Source organism: Callospermophilus lateralis, chromosome 4, assembly GCF_048772815.1.
Source record: "Callospermophilus lateralis isolate mCalLat2 chromosome 4, mCalLat2.hap1, whole genome shotgun sequence".
NCBI classification, from domain to species: Eukaryota; Metazoa; Chordata; class Mammalia; order Rodentia; family Sciuridae; genus Callospermophilus; species Callospermophilus lateralis.
The window spans coordinates 97,242,440-97,257,441 of record NC_135308.1 but is presented as its reverse complement, the minus strand read 5'-3'; the positions used below and the strand labels follow the sequence as shown (position 1 = coordinate 97,257,441).

The 15,002-nt window shown below is 40.3% G+C and overlaps 1 protein-coding gene across 2 annotated transcripts in view; it reads left to right on the top strand.

Annotated features, from left to right (window-relative positions):
- Positions 1-896: 896 nt before the first annotated feature.
- Positions 897-15,002, top strand: part of Dennd5b (DENN domain containing 5B) — a 175,023-nt gene continuing 160,917 nt past the window's right edge. For both annotated transcript variants that reach the window (XM_076854263.1, XM_076854262.1), the window contains exon 1: positions 897-1,041. In XM_076854263.1, coding sequence (XP_076710378.1) covers positions 897-1,041 — 145 coding nt within the window. The remainder of the gene's footprint in view (positions 1,042-15,002) is intronic.

Here is a 15,002-nt window from a genome sequence, read left to right as displayed (position 1 = left end):
TACGAAAGACAGGCAGGGGGCTGGCAACTGTAGCCCCCTTTAGAAGTCTCAATGCTGTAAGGATATTGAATTGTTTTATTTCCTCCTCTCACCGTTTAGTTGCTAATTAAGGGGTGCCTTGTGAGCAGGGGTGAGAGATGGCGGAACGATTCACGGACTAGTGTCTTAGAATGATATAGGCATCTACACATGTCACAGTTTAAAAGACGATGGCTCAGACCGTTGTGGGAAATGATCTCAGAGCGGCTGTTCACCTTCCCCAAAGCTGCATTTTTTTTTTTTTTTAATTATGGTGAGTAGCATCCCCTTCGGAGGACAGACTGCCTCCCTGCGGCTTGCCCCCTTCCCTGCCGGCGGCTAACGGGAGGGGTGTGTGTGGGGTCGCCCCAGTGCCGCAGCCGGGGCTGGCGGGCACGATTCCTGCCCGCGCCGGGCGCTCCCTCAGAGCCCACTGGGCGCGCGCACCCGGCCGAGGCACGTCGCCGCCCCTCGCGAGCGCGCCCCCTCCCCGTGCTTGGTCTCCAGCGCCCCCGCCTGCCCCGCGCTCCCACAGCCTGAGCGCTGCTCAGCTGACCCTCGGGCGCCAGACGCGGTGGCTCCCGGCTCGCGAGCGCAGCTGCGGCGGCGCGAGCCTCTCACGCCGACACTCCCCCTGCGCGCCCCTCCCCCAGCGGGGCCAGGATCCGGACGGGCCGCGCGCGAGCCCGAGGCCGCTTTTCCCGGCGCCGAGGCTGAGGTGGCGAGCGGCGGCTGCGCGGCCATGGGCGCGCCGGGGTCGCCCTAGGACCCGCGCGGAGACCGCAGCGGGAGCGACAGCGGCAGCCTCCACTGCGAGCCTACCTCAGTGAGCCTTCCTCAGCGGCGGCGACGACAGCCGCACGAACAGCGGGGCCGGAATGAGCGGGAGCGGCGCGGCGCCCGGCCCGGGCTCGGGCTCAAGCTCGGGCTCCGGCTCCTCCTCGGCAGCCTGCCGCTTCGCGCACTACTTCGTGCTGTGCGGAATCGACGCAGACAGCGGGCTGGAACCCGACGAGCTGGCGGGTAAGGCCGGGCTGCGGCGGCGCGGGGGTTCCCTCAGGGGTGCGGGGAAGGCTGCGGCGACGCGCGGGAGGCGGGGTGCAGGATCCAGACAAAGTCGGCTCCCGGAGGCGCCCCTCGCCGCTGCCGCCGCCGCTGCCGCTCTCCGGCCGGACGGGCGGTCCTGTGGCGATTTAATGACATTGTTATTTATTCCGCGCGCAGGGTGAATGTTGAGTCCTCGGACGACTCGCCGCCTAGGGCGTCCGCCGGGGGCTTTCGCCTCCAGAGTGCGGGGTTATTAATAACCGGCGCGGGGGAGGCCCCGAGGGCACGGCCCCCGCCCCGCACGTCGGCCTCTCGGCTAGCTGCTGCTAGCGGAGGCGGCTCCTGACAGGCGCGCTGGCTCCCCGACCTCGCGGCTGTCCCCTGTTTCCCTCTCCCGCCCTCTCCGCGGGGGCTGCGAAGTTTGGCCCCAGCACGTGACGTAGCGCCCATCCTCCTAGAGGAGGGGGTGTGGGAGACCTCTCGGCTGAGGGCTGGATTCGTGCCCACCTCGGCGGTGGTGGCCGTGCGGGGCTGGCGGAGGCGCGGGCAGGAGACTAGTTAGACTTAATCCGTGACTGATCTCAGTCTGCGCCCCGCCTTCCGCCACCCCGGGTTCTGCTATGACGGTCGAATCACCTTTTGGAATGCTGTCGATTTGGCAGTGTCAGGGAACCTGGAGGGGACCTTTGAACGCTCGGGACTCTGCACGATGCTTTGTTGACACTGCCTACGCTGTACCTGAGTTGGAGTAGTTGGCTATTACCCCATCCAACTGGGTGCACCGTGTGTTACTGCCTGGGTTTTCCTGGAGGAGCACTGGTTCCTCCTCTTGACTCATTTGATGGCGCAGTGCAGGGCTGAGCTGGAGAACCTGGGCTGTTAAAGGATGACGGGGTACGGGGGTTGTGCGCCCTATGAGAAGAGGCGAGGAGAAGGGACTGATTACATCTTTCATCCTGTTTCTTTCTGCTTGCCTCCGTGGGATCTGAATCTTGACTTTTTTTTGGGGGGGGGGCGGTTAAATGGGTGAGACAAGTGACATCTACTGCCTGAACTTTATCTGTGTCAGTGCTAAACACTTAGGTCATAGCCTTTTAGAACAGTTTCCTTTGGACATAGCATTCATTAATGATCGCACCAATGTAGATTTTTCGTTTTTTGGGGGTAGGAAACTGGAAAACTGGAAAGGTTGTATTCAATAATAATAGTAAACAAAACTGTTCAGCCTTATCCATCAACTCATGTCTTAGCTATGTCTGTTAAGTCAGCCTTACAGCAAAACATTTTCAACAAAACTAAGTCTAGTTTTAGTTAAATTTTTGAATAGAGTACTAGAGTTGTGTGTGTGTGTGTCTGTCTGTGTTTTGGTATGTATAGTTACGTAATCATATTTTTTCATCCTCCTCCTCCTCCTCCTCCTCCTCCACGTTCTCCACTATCCAAGGGTGCTTTACTACTAAATGACATCCCCAGCCCTTATTTTTTTTATTATTTTTTTAAATTTTGAGTCAGAGTCTCATAAAGTTGCTTAGGGCCTGGATAAATTGCTGGGACTGCCCTCCAACTTGTGATCTCCTGGTTTTAGCTTCCTGAGTTTCTGGATTATAGGTGTGTATCAGGGGTGGGTCTAATCATTGTTTTTTTTCAGCTAAAGTTTCATGTATATGCTTAGTGTGGCTTTGTTAAGGGATGTGAAGTTATAAAACAATGTCTATAGAGAGATTTGGAGAAATTCCTTTTTTGGGGATTATCTTATTTTTCTAGGATCTGCTCTGTAAATATTCTAAACATTTGTGGTAACAGGGTCATTTGAAGGCCTTCTGTGGGTGATGACTGATTAAAGAAAAAAGCCTGTATTTTTCCTTCTTTATTTGCCCTGTTAACACTAAAACAAAACCTTTTAAGTGTGACCTAGGGCTCTTTAGTCACAGTGCAAATGGGTCTAACAAAACTAAACATTCAATTTTAATGCCTTTAAAATTTATTTATTTATTTATTTTATTTGCTGATAGACCTTTATTTTATTTATATATTTGTATGTGGTGCTGAGAATCCAACCCAATGCCTCATACATGCTGAGCCCCAGCCCCAGCCCTGTATTTAAGAACTTTTCAGAAGGCTGAGGCAGGAAGATCACAAATTCAGAGCCAGCCTCAGCAACTTAATGAGGCTCTTAGTAATTTAGCCAGATCCTGCCTCAAAATAAAAAGAGGTGGGGATGTAGTTCAGTGGTTAAGCATTCCTGGGTTCAATTCCTGGTACCAAACAAATAAAAAAGTATTTTTCTTTTCTCTTTCTTTACAAACAAGTAGAGAAAGGAGGAAGAGCAATGTCTGAGGAAGAAATGGCTACAATGCTTTTAGCACTGACAAAACATAGGATTTTAATATATTTATAAGACACAAACTTTGGTTTCTCTTTTTGCAGTATTGCATCTGTGATTGGGATTTCTGCTTCTCATAATACTTGGTATATTCGGGTAATTTTGCCTGGCAAGATTGTAGTATAATTTATTGATTCACCGAATAGATTTTAAAGCCTCTGTATGTAGACTGTTCTAGGTACTGAACTGCTGTAGACAAAGTCAAAATCCCCTGTCGTAGTGGAGCTTACATTCTAGTGTAAGCAAATAATGAAGATAGTTTGTCAGATGCTAATAAATACTATGAGGAAAAATTAAGCAGAGAAATGGAATTAAATGAATGTCAACAGAATGGTGGGATGGTGGGGTTATAGTTTTATCTTATTTTATTTAGGTGCTAGAGATTAAACTGAGAGCTTCACACATGCTAAGTATGTGCTCTACCACTGAGCTACAGCCAACAGCCCTGTGAAGGCCTTGCTGAGAAGGTAACATGTGAAGAGTCTTGAAGGAGGTGAGGAAGCAAGTCATATGCATTGCCTAGGGGAATAGCTTTGCAGGTGGAGAAAACAGCAAGCGCTGAGATGGATCATTGCCTAGTTTGTGCCTGTCACAGCAAGGAGGTCAACCTAGCTAGATCTCAGGGAGAGGGAGAGAGTAGGTGAGATTGTGTGGGTCCTTAAAGACAATTGTTAGGCTTTTACTTTAAAAAGGGACTGCCACTGGCAGTGTTTCAGCAGAGTAATGATAAGATCTGATACACCTAGAAAGGATCCCTGTGACTGCCATGTTGAATTGACTGTGTCACAGGTAAGAGTAAAAGCAGAAAACATGTTAAGAGACTCACTATTTGAGGTGAGAGATGTTTGTGGTTTGGTGAAATGGGGGAATTAGAGTCTAGATATATATTAACCATAGAGCCAATGGAATTTCCCTATGAATTATATGACTATATGTGAATTCTATTAATATGGTAATTATAGTCAAAGAATGTGATCAAAGATGTCTCCCAAGATTTTTGGCCTGAACAATTATGAGCTTCTATACTGAAATAAGAAAACTAATGGAGAAGCAGACTAGTTCAGTTTTAGACATGTTTAACTTTGAAGTGCCTATTAGACTTTTAATGGAAATGTCAGACTTTCAGGCCAGAAGTTCACATTGTAGATGTCAATTTAGAGCCATGAAATTTGATCTAATCACTTAGGACGTGGTGAGTATAGATAGAAAAAAGGCTCAAATTCTGGGGTCTAGGGCACTCTAGCATGCATAGGATGAGGAGGAAACAAGGAGATTAAGGAGTGTGGACAGTGAGTTGGGAAGAAAACAGGTAGTTGTTGTAGTATAATGGTCTCAACTAACAAATTTTCTTTACTTTCCATAGAGCCGCATTTGGAGATTAGAAAGTGTGTGTGTGTATTTGTTTTTGTTGCTATTACAAAATGCCTGAGGCTAGGTATATTAGAAAGAAATGAGATTTATTTAGCTCACAGTTTTGGATGTTTAAAGTCCAAGATCTCTATCTGTACAGCTTCTGATAAGGGCCTCATGGAGGATGGCATCACAATGGTAGGAGTGCTTACAAAAGAGACCACATGGTGAGACAAGAAGCTAGAGAGGTTCTGGGGTCAGGCTTGCTCCTTTTATGACCTCTTACTCTCTTAGTAAGTAATCTAACTAACCGGGGTCTCCAGAGGACTGTATTAATCCCTTTCAAGGGCAGTGCCGCCAGTGACCTAGTTACCCTTTGTTAGTCCCCACCTCTTTATGATTCTACCACTTCTCAACTTTGTTGCACTAAAAACCAAGCTTCCAGCGTGTTATCCTTTGGGGGACACACTCAAACCATATCCAAACCGTAGCACTGAGCTAGACAAATTAGTCAGAAGGTTGTTTCTGTTTTGTTGCATTAATTTCAGAGTTAATGATAGTTTGGTTTCTATTTTGCGTTTTGGAACTGATCTATTTTTATCCCACTATTTCTCAGCAAGTAGTTACCCTGCCTGTATAGGTCTTAATTGACTTCTGTTAAACATAAATTCTACTAATTGCTCTGTAGACTTTATTTCTTAACATATACATGTTCCTAGAATTCATCCTCTGCAGATGATAGATATTGAAGTAAATTAAGTACACATCTCATATGATGAAGTAGCAATTAAACTTATGATAAAAGTTATCAAAATGATCACTTCTTTTAAGACACACTGTCAAGTATCACCTAGCTTTAACAATCACGGAAAAAACTTGTTAAGCCAGGTACAGTGGCTCATGCTTGTAATCCCAACTGCTTAAGGGTTACAAGTTTGAGGTCAGCCTTGGTATTAGCTATACTTTTTCTCAAAAATAAGAAGAACTGGGGATCTAGCTCAGTAGTAGATTACCCCTGGGTTCACTCCCCAGTACTGCCCCCTACCAAAAAAAAAAAAAAAAAATTAAGAAGGTTTTTGTTTTGTCTTGTTTTCAGTACTGGGAATTGAACCCAGGGTTGTTTTATTACTAAGTTAAATTCCCACTTTTTTTTTTTTTTTTTTTTTGAGACAGGACCTCTTTTAAATTGCCAAGGCTGGCCCTAAAGTTGGATCCTTTTGCCTTAGCCCTTTGAGTAACGGATTACAAATGAGCACCACCATGCCCAACTAAAACTTCTTAAATGTTAAAAGTTCTCTTAACAGCTGAACATAATTTAAATATATATACATAAATGTATTTAAAAATGAAGAACCTAGTAATTTTATGGGGATATTCACATATTTGCACTGGTAGTTTGGTAATATCTGTTGTCCTTTCTCTACTACATCTTAGCTGTTTGTGCTTCTCTTACTGTATATTTTGAAGTTGCACTTTGTTTATAAACAAAAATGTTCTTTAAATGTTAAAGCAGGAATGTTTAATTTCCTTTGAATGTTAAAAATAAGGAAGAGTTTTCAAAATTGCATTCTTTATTGCATATAGAAGAAGGGAGGTATAAGTGGAGGTAAATCATGCAGTTAGTTGATGTGAAGAGTGGCAGGCATTTTGAGATTTTCTTTTAGGGCTCCCATTTTCTTTGAGACCTAGCTATAGGAGTACTCATGGCTTGATTTATAGCAGTGATCTTCTGAGTAATGGAAAATGAAGGATATGATTAAACTTTCATTTAAGTAATATAAAGATGTAACTTCTCCAAGAGGGAAGGAGCTTTGCTTCTCTTTTTCATAGTACCTTATACACAGTTTGTTAGTGTTCAATATGTGAAAGAGAGCTAAGGGTGTAGGTCAGTTGTAAAGCCTTTGCTTAACAAGTGTAAGGTCCTGGATTTGATCACCAGCACTGCAAACAAACTTGTAAATAAATGTAAGTTTACAAAAGAGTGTGTGATGATCATATATATTTACGTGTATGTGTGTGTGTGTGTGTGTGTGTGTGTGTGAGAGAGAGAGAGAGAGATTGATTTTTGGTGCTGGGGATTGAATCCAGAGATACTCGAGATTGAACCCAGATTCCAGATTGAATTTTAACATACCAGTCCTCCCAAACCCCACACCCCCTTTTTAAAAAAGTTTTTATTTTGAAATAGGGTCTTTCTAATTCTTAGGGCCTCACTAAGTTGCTGAAGTTGGCCTTAAACTTGAAATCCTCCTGCCTCAGCTTCATGATTTTTTGTAATTACAGGCTTGTGCCTGTCCATGTTCTTAAAGTGTTCCGTGGTAACCTAGATTTAGTGCTTGCTGCTAATGGCTGTTGAAGTCGGATAGCTGAGATCCCTGCCGCAAACCTTTGTTTAGATTTCTTCCTTGGTGTCTCTGCCCATTTTTAACTTAGATTGAGTTGGATGTAGTTTCCAGAAAAGATTAGAGGCAGGAGAGATCATGATCTTAACTCAGTTATAAAATTTAGTTGAGGCTGACAGAGGATCATGGCATGATTGTTCTGGAAGGACTCTTAGACATTATTTACAAGGCTGAGAGATTAAGGGCCCTCTCAGATCATAGCTGAACAGTAGCAGATACCTGACTAGTGCTTGGTTGGTCTAGTATACTGTGTCTCATAGTCATTATATATAAACTTCAAAAAAAATCGAGCTCAGCTTAAATTCAGAAGCATATCAGTATTGCCCTTATCTCATTGAATGTCATAGTCAAGACTGTGTTAAAATGGGCTGGGAATGTGGCTCAAGCGGTAGTGCGCTCGCCTGGTATGCGTGCGGTCCGGTTTCGATCCCCAGCACCTCATACAAAGATGTTGTGTCTGCCGAAAACTAAAAAATAAATTAAAAAAAAAAAAGACCGTGTTAAAATAAGTCTTTTAAAACTTATTTTTTCTGTACTGAGTATTGAACCCAGAGTCTGGTGCATACCAGGCAAGCACTCTACTACTAACCTAACTCTCCAGCTCCTTTTTTGTAAAAATTTGAACTGTCTTTTTGAACTTTTCTTTTGAATAATAAATGCATACGTTTAGGATGTAATGCATTTTTAGTCATAATTTCCATGATGCTCCATATGGAAAAAAAACATTTTTCTCTTCAACGATTTACTGAAGGTATAATTTTAATGCAACGTGCTTTAAGAAACATTTATCACATACTTGGATCCCTGTTTTGTGTAATCTGACCTTGATTTTGTTTTTTATAGAGCCATAATTTGCTATTGCATTTTGGTTTAATTAACATTAGATACAGTGTTCAAGATTGTGGAGTATGTAGGTGACAGTCACTGTTGTGTAAGAATTGACAATGAAATAGTAATAATAAAATAACATTTATATAGTGCTTTCCACATGACTGGCACCATGGTTAAATGCTTTATATGCTTCATAGTTACTGTTTCATTTGATGAGATAAAATTTTCTCTATTTTACAGATAAGGGTTAGTTGAAGTCCTTTACTCAGGTTATTATAAGTGAGAAACGTAATTAAACATCTGTCTAATATAATTCATTCATGCCCATAACTACTGTATATTGCTGCCTCCTTACAACACATGCTGTATCATACAGATTGTAAAATATAGCAGTATACAGATCCCAAGTAGAAAACTTATTAGTCAAATGTGGTTGTTACAGCTGGGCATATTGACACATACCTGTATTCCCAGCAATGTAGGAGACTGAAGCAGGAGGATTGCAAGTTAGAGGCCAGCCCAGGCAAATCAGTGAGACCCTGTCTCAAAAATAAAAAAAGGGTTAGGGATGTAGCTCAGTTGGTAGAGTGGCCCTGGGTTCCATCCCTAGTACAAAGCAAAAAGAAAAATGAAATTATCTTTTAACTCCTCTATACTGTAGGTAAGATATTCATGGGGAGACATTTATTTATTGCATTCATTCCTTCATTCATCAGAAAAATAAGAATATATATTTGATGTTACTTTTGTTTTATCATTGAATTTTTGGAGTGTATGTGTAGTGCTGGGGATCTAACTCTGGGACTCATGTATACTAGGCAAGTGCTTTACCACTGCACTACATTCCCTCAGCCCTCAATTTATGTTTATAAAGATGTTACTATATAAATATAAAGCTTTTGCTATGAAAATACCACTTTCAACTTTTTAAAAAATCTGTTTGCTTTTTTTTTTTAAACTGGGGTTTGTCATGTTATCTTTTCTTATCAAAGTTGTTGTTTTTAGGACAGTTTTTAATTTTTAAAAAGAGTACATGATTGCTTATGAAGCCATAGTTGGCTGGGCAGTGAATACAGTATTTAGAGCAGGGTGTATGGTCAGAAGCCGAGAATCCAGTCCTGATCTTATGATAGCTGTAAACATCAGTCTTCTTATTATCTGATTCAGAAGGAGTTAAATGACCTGGGAGGCTGAGGCAGGAGGATTGTAAGACCTCACCATCTTAGTGATGTTACCCTGTCTTAAAATAAAATTTAAAAAATGGTTAGGGATGTAGTTCAGTGGTAGAGTGCCACTGGGTTCAGCTCCTAATACCTGCCCCCCACAAAGGTGGGGGGAAGTGTTAAATGGATGAATGATTTTCCAATATACAAAGTATTCATGATTTGGTCTCTCTTTACCTTTCTTTCTTTTCGCATATCTGGGGATGGAACTCAGATTTTCTATACCACTGAGCTACAGTTCCTCTCTCTCTTTATTTTTATTTTTGAGATAGGGTCTAAGTAGCCCAGACTGACCTCTCACTTAATCCTTCTGCCTCAACCTTCCTAGTAGCTAGGATCACAGGTGTTTGTGCAACACTATGTTCAGCTCTATGCTTACCTCTCTAACATTTTTCTTTCCAGCTACGTTGGTTTTCTTGCAGGTCCTTATGCAAAGTGTATTTCAAGGCTATTGTTCTTTAGTTTTTTCACCAGAATCCTATTCCCTGAGACCAGTATTGTCCTATACAGGTGTAATATGTGACACATTTGTAATTCTACTTTTTTTTTTGAGTAGTTGTATTAAAAATGAAACAAGTGATATTAATTTCCATGATTTATTTAACTCTCATATCTAAAATAATGTTTCAAAATACCACCATAAAATGTAGATGGACACAATATTTTTATTTATTCATCTTACGTGGTGTGGAGGATCGAACCCAGTGCTTCACCCATGCTAGGCAAGTGCTCTACCACTGAGCCACAACCCCAGCCCCTGTTAATGAATTTTTAAATATTTTTATTTTTAAATGTTAAAATTTACCGTCATAAAGCATATCTTATTTGAAGTAGGCACATTTCAAGTGTTTAATAGCCACTTGCAGTTTGTGGCTACCCTATGGACATTACATCCCTAGGTCTTTGCATGATTGGCTTTTCTCATCATTCAGGGCTCTACTATTATCTCCTCAGAGAAGCCTTTTCAGGCCATCCTACCCTCCTTGCCTCATTGTTGTCAGTCACCCTGCTTTATTTTACTCATAGTACCTATTAGTACTTGACAGTATATTGTAAATGTATTTGCTTGCCTCCCCCCCCACTTTTAAAAAGTTTTTTCTTTTTAGTTATAGATGGACACAATACCTTTATTTTATTTGTTTTTATTTTTATGTGGTGCTGCGGATCGAGCCCAGTGCCTCATGCATGCTAGGCAAGTGCTCTGCCACTGAGCCACGACCCCGGCCCTTTGCTTGCCTTTTTTTTTTTTTTTTAAATTTTTTAAATTTTTTAGTTATTTTTTAATATCTTTATATTTAGGTGGTGCTGAGGATCGAACCCAGTGCTTCACACACTATGAGCACTCTACCACTGAGCCACAACTCCAGCTCCCCTTGCTTGCCTTTTAATGTCAATCTTTTCTATTAAATTGTTGACTCTTAAAGAGCAGGACCTTTATGTTTCTTGGTTATTATTGTTCACCCTGTGATTAAAATAGTTCCTGGCACAGAATAAGGACTCAAGTAGATTGTTTGAGTAAGTGATCAAGGTAATTGGATAGGGATAGAAATGTAGTTTTTGTTATTGACCATAAACTTTTAGTATACTTGACTAATTTAGTAAACTTTGTGTTTTTTAAACCCTAAAATGGAAAAACCTTAAAATGGAAGGCAGAGTTTCTTTAAAAATGGGAAGCCTGTTGGGTGAGGTGGTGCATGCATGTAATCCCTGCTGCTCAGGAGGTTGAAATAGGAGGATCACAAGTTCAAATCTAGCCTCAGCAACTTAACCAGACCCTGTCTCAAAATAAAAAATACAAAGGGCTGAGGATGTGACTCTTGATTAAGTGCCCCTGGGTTTAATCGCTGGTACCAAAATAAGTATATAAATAAAAATAATTTTAAAAACGAGAAGCCTAGGATTGATGAAGAAATAAGAGAGTGGACAAATAGTTGATTTTTTTAAAAAGGTGTATATTAGCTTTGTGAAGTAAAGTTTATTCTTTGCTAAAGTTTATTAACTTATTCATTTCTTCTTGAAATAAGGTATAATAAGTAAAATTAACCTTTCTTAAATCGCCTGTATCTAAGTAGTCATGCAGATATCAGCAAGGCTCTGTTTTTTTTTTTTTTTTTTTATTAATCAAACCACATGTTTTATTTATCAACAAGTGCCAAGCATATAAATGGTGCTTAACATTTATGGAATTTCACAGTAAGTGGTTGCATTAAAGAATACTATAGTTTCCTTAGTGGTTTTAGAGGAGTATCTTAGGAAATTGCATTCAGTTTCTTTTTATGGACATCCACATCAACTTTGGGCTTCATTAGGACAGTTCATTTTGGTTGTGTTAAGTTTTAATCCTTTATATATTTTTACCAGTTACACTTTGTCTTTTTTTTTTTTTGGTGCTGGGGGTGAAACCCACAGCCTTGTGCATGCTAAACAGGCACTCTGCCACTTGCACTTCATCTTTATTGTGCTTTATAATCTATTCTGTCTAAAACTTGACTTTTTAAAACAGCACCATCTAATGTCTTCTGGGCCAGATTCCAAAACATTTCATTATAAGATTGTCTTTTTCCCCCCATTTCTTTTCAAATAAAATGCAAAGATGTCTGATTGGATATGAGAGGTAAGAGCAGAATTTTCAGAGTGAAAGATCACATCATAAGGATAGAAGAGCATGGATCATTTGCTTTCTCAGATGTCATCCACCTTTCCCAAGAATCTATGACTTTTACGAACTTCATACTAAATTAAGTACTATAACTTTTTTTTTTTTTTTTACTAACATGGACTTTTTGAGTTGCTTTTATTTATAAACCATGTATGTATATCACTGATGCAGAAAGCTAATTTTGAAATTATATATATATATATATATATATATATATATATTTAGTTGACACAAGAACTTTATTTATTTATATGTGGTGCTGAGGATGGAACCCAGGGCCTCACACATGCTAGGTGAGCGCTCTACCACTGAGCCACAACCCCAGCCCTGAAATAATTTCTTGAAATGACTTTTCAAAGATATGGGCTAGGATTATCAAGTCAGAAGTAATCCCAGAAAATCACCTTTGTATTATGAAGCTATAAAATAGCTAACATTTATCAGGTGATTTATAAACATTTTATGTGATTTATAAACATTTATGTGATTTATAAACATTATCTTTAATTCTCAAAATGACTTGAAGGTATCTTACTTTCTTCACTCCATAGGAGGCTGAGGTGAGTTGTTCAAAGTCAGAAATAATAAAGGCCAAAGCTGGGTTTCTATCCCAGCCTGACACCAAAGTAGTTCTTTTTCATTATGACCAGCTGCCCTCATCTGCTGGGTAGTGATATATTAATGGGCCTGCCATTTGTGAGTTAGGTTGCAAATAATTGTAACAGTAGTAGACATATTGAGGTTATAAATGATATACATTTTTAAATAAATGAAATGGATTCAAGGTCTTTAATAATATAATTTTCACTCAATTCCATTCCTATATATTTTTATTGAATAGATGAGAGAGAGCATTTATGTTTCATACCAGCAGTTGTGCATGAACCCCATACATAAGGGGGAATCTTTAAAATTTTTTTAAAAATTTATTTATCCATTAGCAGTACTGGGACTTGAAGCCAGGGATGCTCTGCCACTAAGCCATATCCAGCTCTTTTTACTTTTTATTTTGATACGGGGTCTTGCTAAGTTGCCTGGCCCAGCTTCTAATTGCAATCTTCCTGCCTTAGCCCCTCAAGTAACTGGGATTACATGTGTGCACCACCATGTTTGGTTTGTGAATCCCGGTTTAAAGGTATTTTTCAGTAGTGTGTTTCTAGATTCCAGAGGCCTTCTGACAAAAACCCACCTATTTATTCATAATTTTTTCCTGTGCATGACCTGAGAATCCAGGTTTCTGGTGTTTTTTTTTTGTTGTTGTTGTTGTTGTTTTGTTTTTTGGTACCAGGGATTGAACCCAAGGGTACTCACCATTGAGCCACATCCTCAGCCTATTTTGTATTTTATTTAGAGACAGGGTCTTACTGAGTTCCTTAATGCCTCACCATTGCTGAGGTTGGCTTTGAACTTGCAATTCTCCTGTCTCAGCCTCCTGAGCTGCTGGGATTACAAACGTGCGCCACGGTGCCTGGACTCAGGTTTCTGTTTTGAAGACCATGTTTTATATTATTTATTTATTTAACAGTAGAATGCATTTTGACATATAGTACATAAATGGAGCACAACTTCTCATTCCTCTGGCTGTACATTGTTCAGAGTCACTCCAGTAGTGTAATCATACATGTATATAGGGTAATAATGTCTGTCTTTCTCTACTGTCCTTCCCATTCCCACAACCCCATTCCTCCCCTTACTCCCCTCTACACAAACTAAAGTTCCTTCATTCTTCTCTATCCCCACCAAACCCCGGCCCCACTATGGATTAGCATCTGCTTATTAGAGAAAACATTTGGCTTTTGTTTCACTTAGCATGATATTCTCTAGTTCCATCCGTTTACCTGGAAATGCCATAATTTAATTCTTCAAGGCTGAATAATATTTCATTGTGTATATATACCATGTTTTATTTACCCATTCATCTGTTGAAGGGCATCAAGGTTGGTTCCATAGTTTAGCTATCGTGAATTCAGCTGCTGTAAACATTGATGTGGCTGCATTACTCTAGTATGCTGATTTTAAGTCCTTTGGGAATAAATCAAGGAGTGGAATATCTAGGTCAAATGGTGGTTCCATTCCAGGTTTTCTGAGGTATTTCCATACTGCTTTCCATAGTGGTTGCACCAATTTGCAGTTCCACCGACAATGTATGAATGTACCTGTTTCCCCACATTCTTGCCAACACTTATTGCTTGTATTCTTGATAATTGCCATTCTGACTGGAGATGAAATCTTAGAGTAGTTTTGATTTATATTTCTCTAATTGCTAAAGATGATGAACATTTTTTCATGTTTGTTGATTGATTGTATTTCTTCTTCTGTAAAGTGTTTATTCAGTTCCTTAGCCTATTTATTGATTGGGTTATTTGGTTTTTTGGTGTTAAGTTTTTTGAGTTCTTTATGTTTCCTGGAGATTAGTGCTCTGTTTGAGGTGCATGTGGTAAAGATTTTTTCCCCTTCTGTAGGTTCTCTCATCATTTTATTGATTCCATGTTTTCTTGCCCTTCCCTTGTCTTCCTGGTTTTTTTTAAATTTTTTTTATTACAATACAGTGTATCACTTATTTAACCCAATAAATTATTTCCTATGGTTTTAGGAACATTAGTGTATTAAATAAGTCAAGGTTTTGGTAGTCTTAATTCCTCTGTACAGTTTGGTGCAAGGTTGCTCATTGACTGTTTTTGTACCTTTTCCCCCTAATCCCTTCTTCAAAGATCACCTTTATTTTTACATGAGTATTTATGAAGCCACCTCCTATTGTCCTTTTGATAATCCGTTTTGTGTAAAAACAGAAGAAATATCCTTTGGCAAAAAAGTTTCTGTGCCATTAAAACCTAAGAGTGAAGTAAGTGTTTTTAATGTCTGTTGAAATCCTCCAGTATTACCTTCATCCTCAGCAGAAACTGGGAAGTTTTTTAGGGCTCAGTACTTTGTACTTCTAGTGTCTCTTTAGTTTTCTTCTTTTTCCTTTTCTCATAGTCTTATAGTCTTTTTTTAGAGAGAATGAGAGAGGGAGGGAGAGAGAGGATTTTAATATTTATTTTTTAGTTATCGGCGGACACAACATCTTTGTATGTGGTGCTGAGGATCAA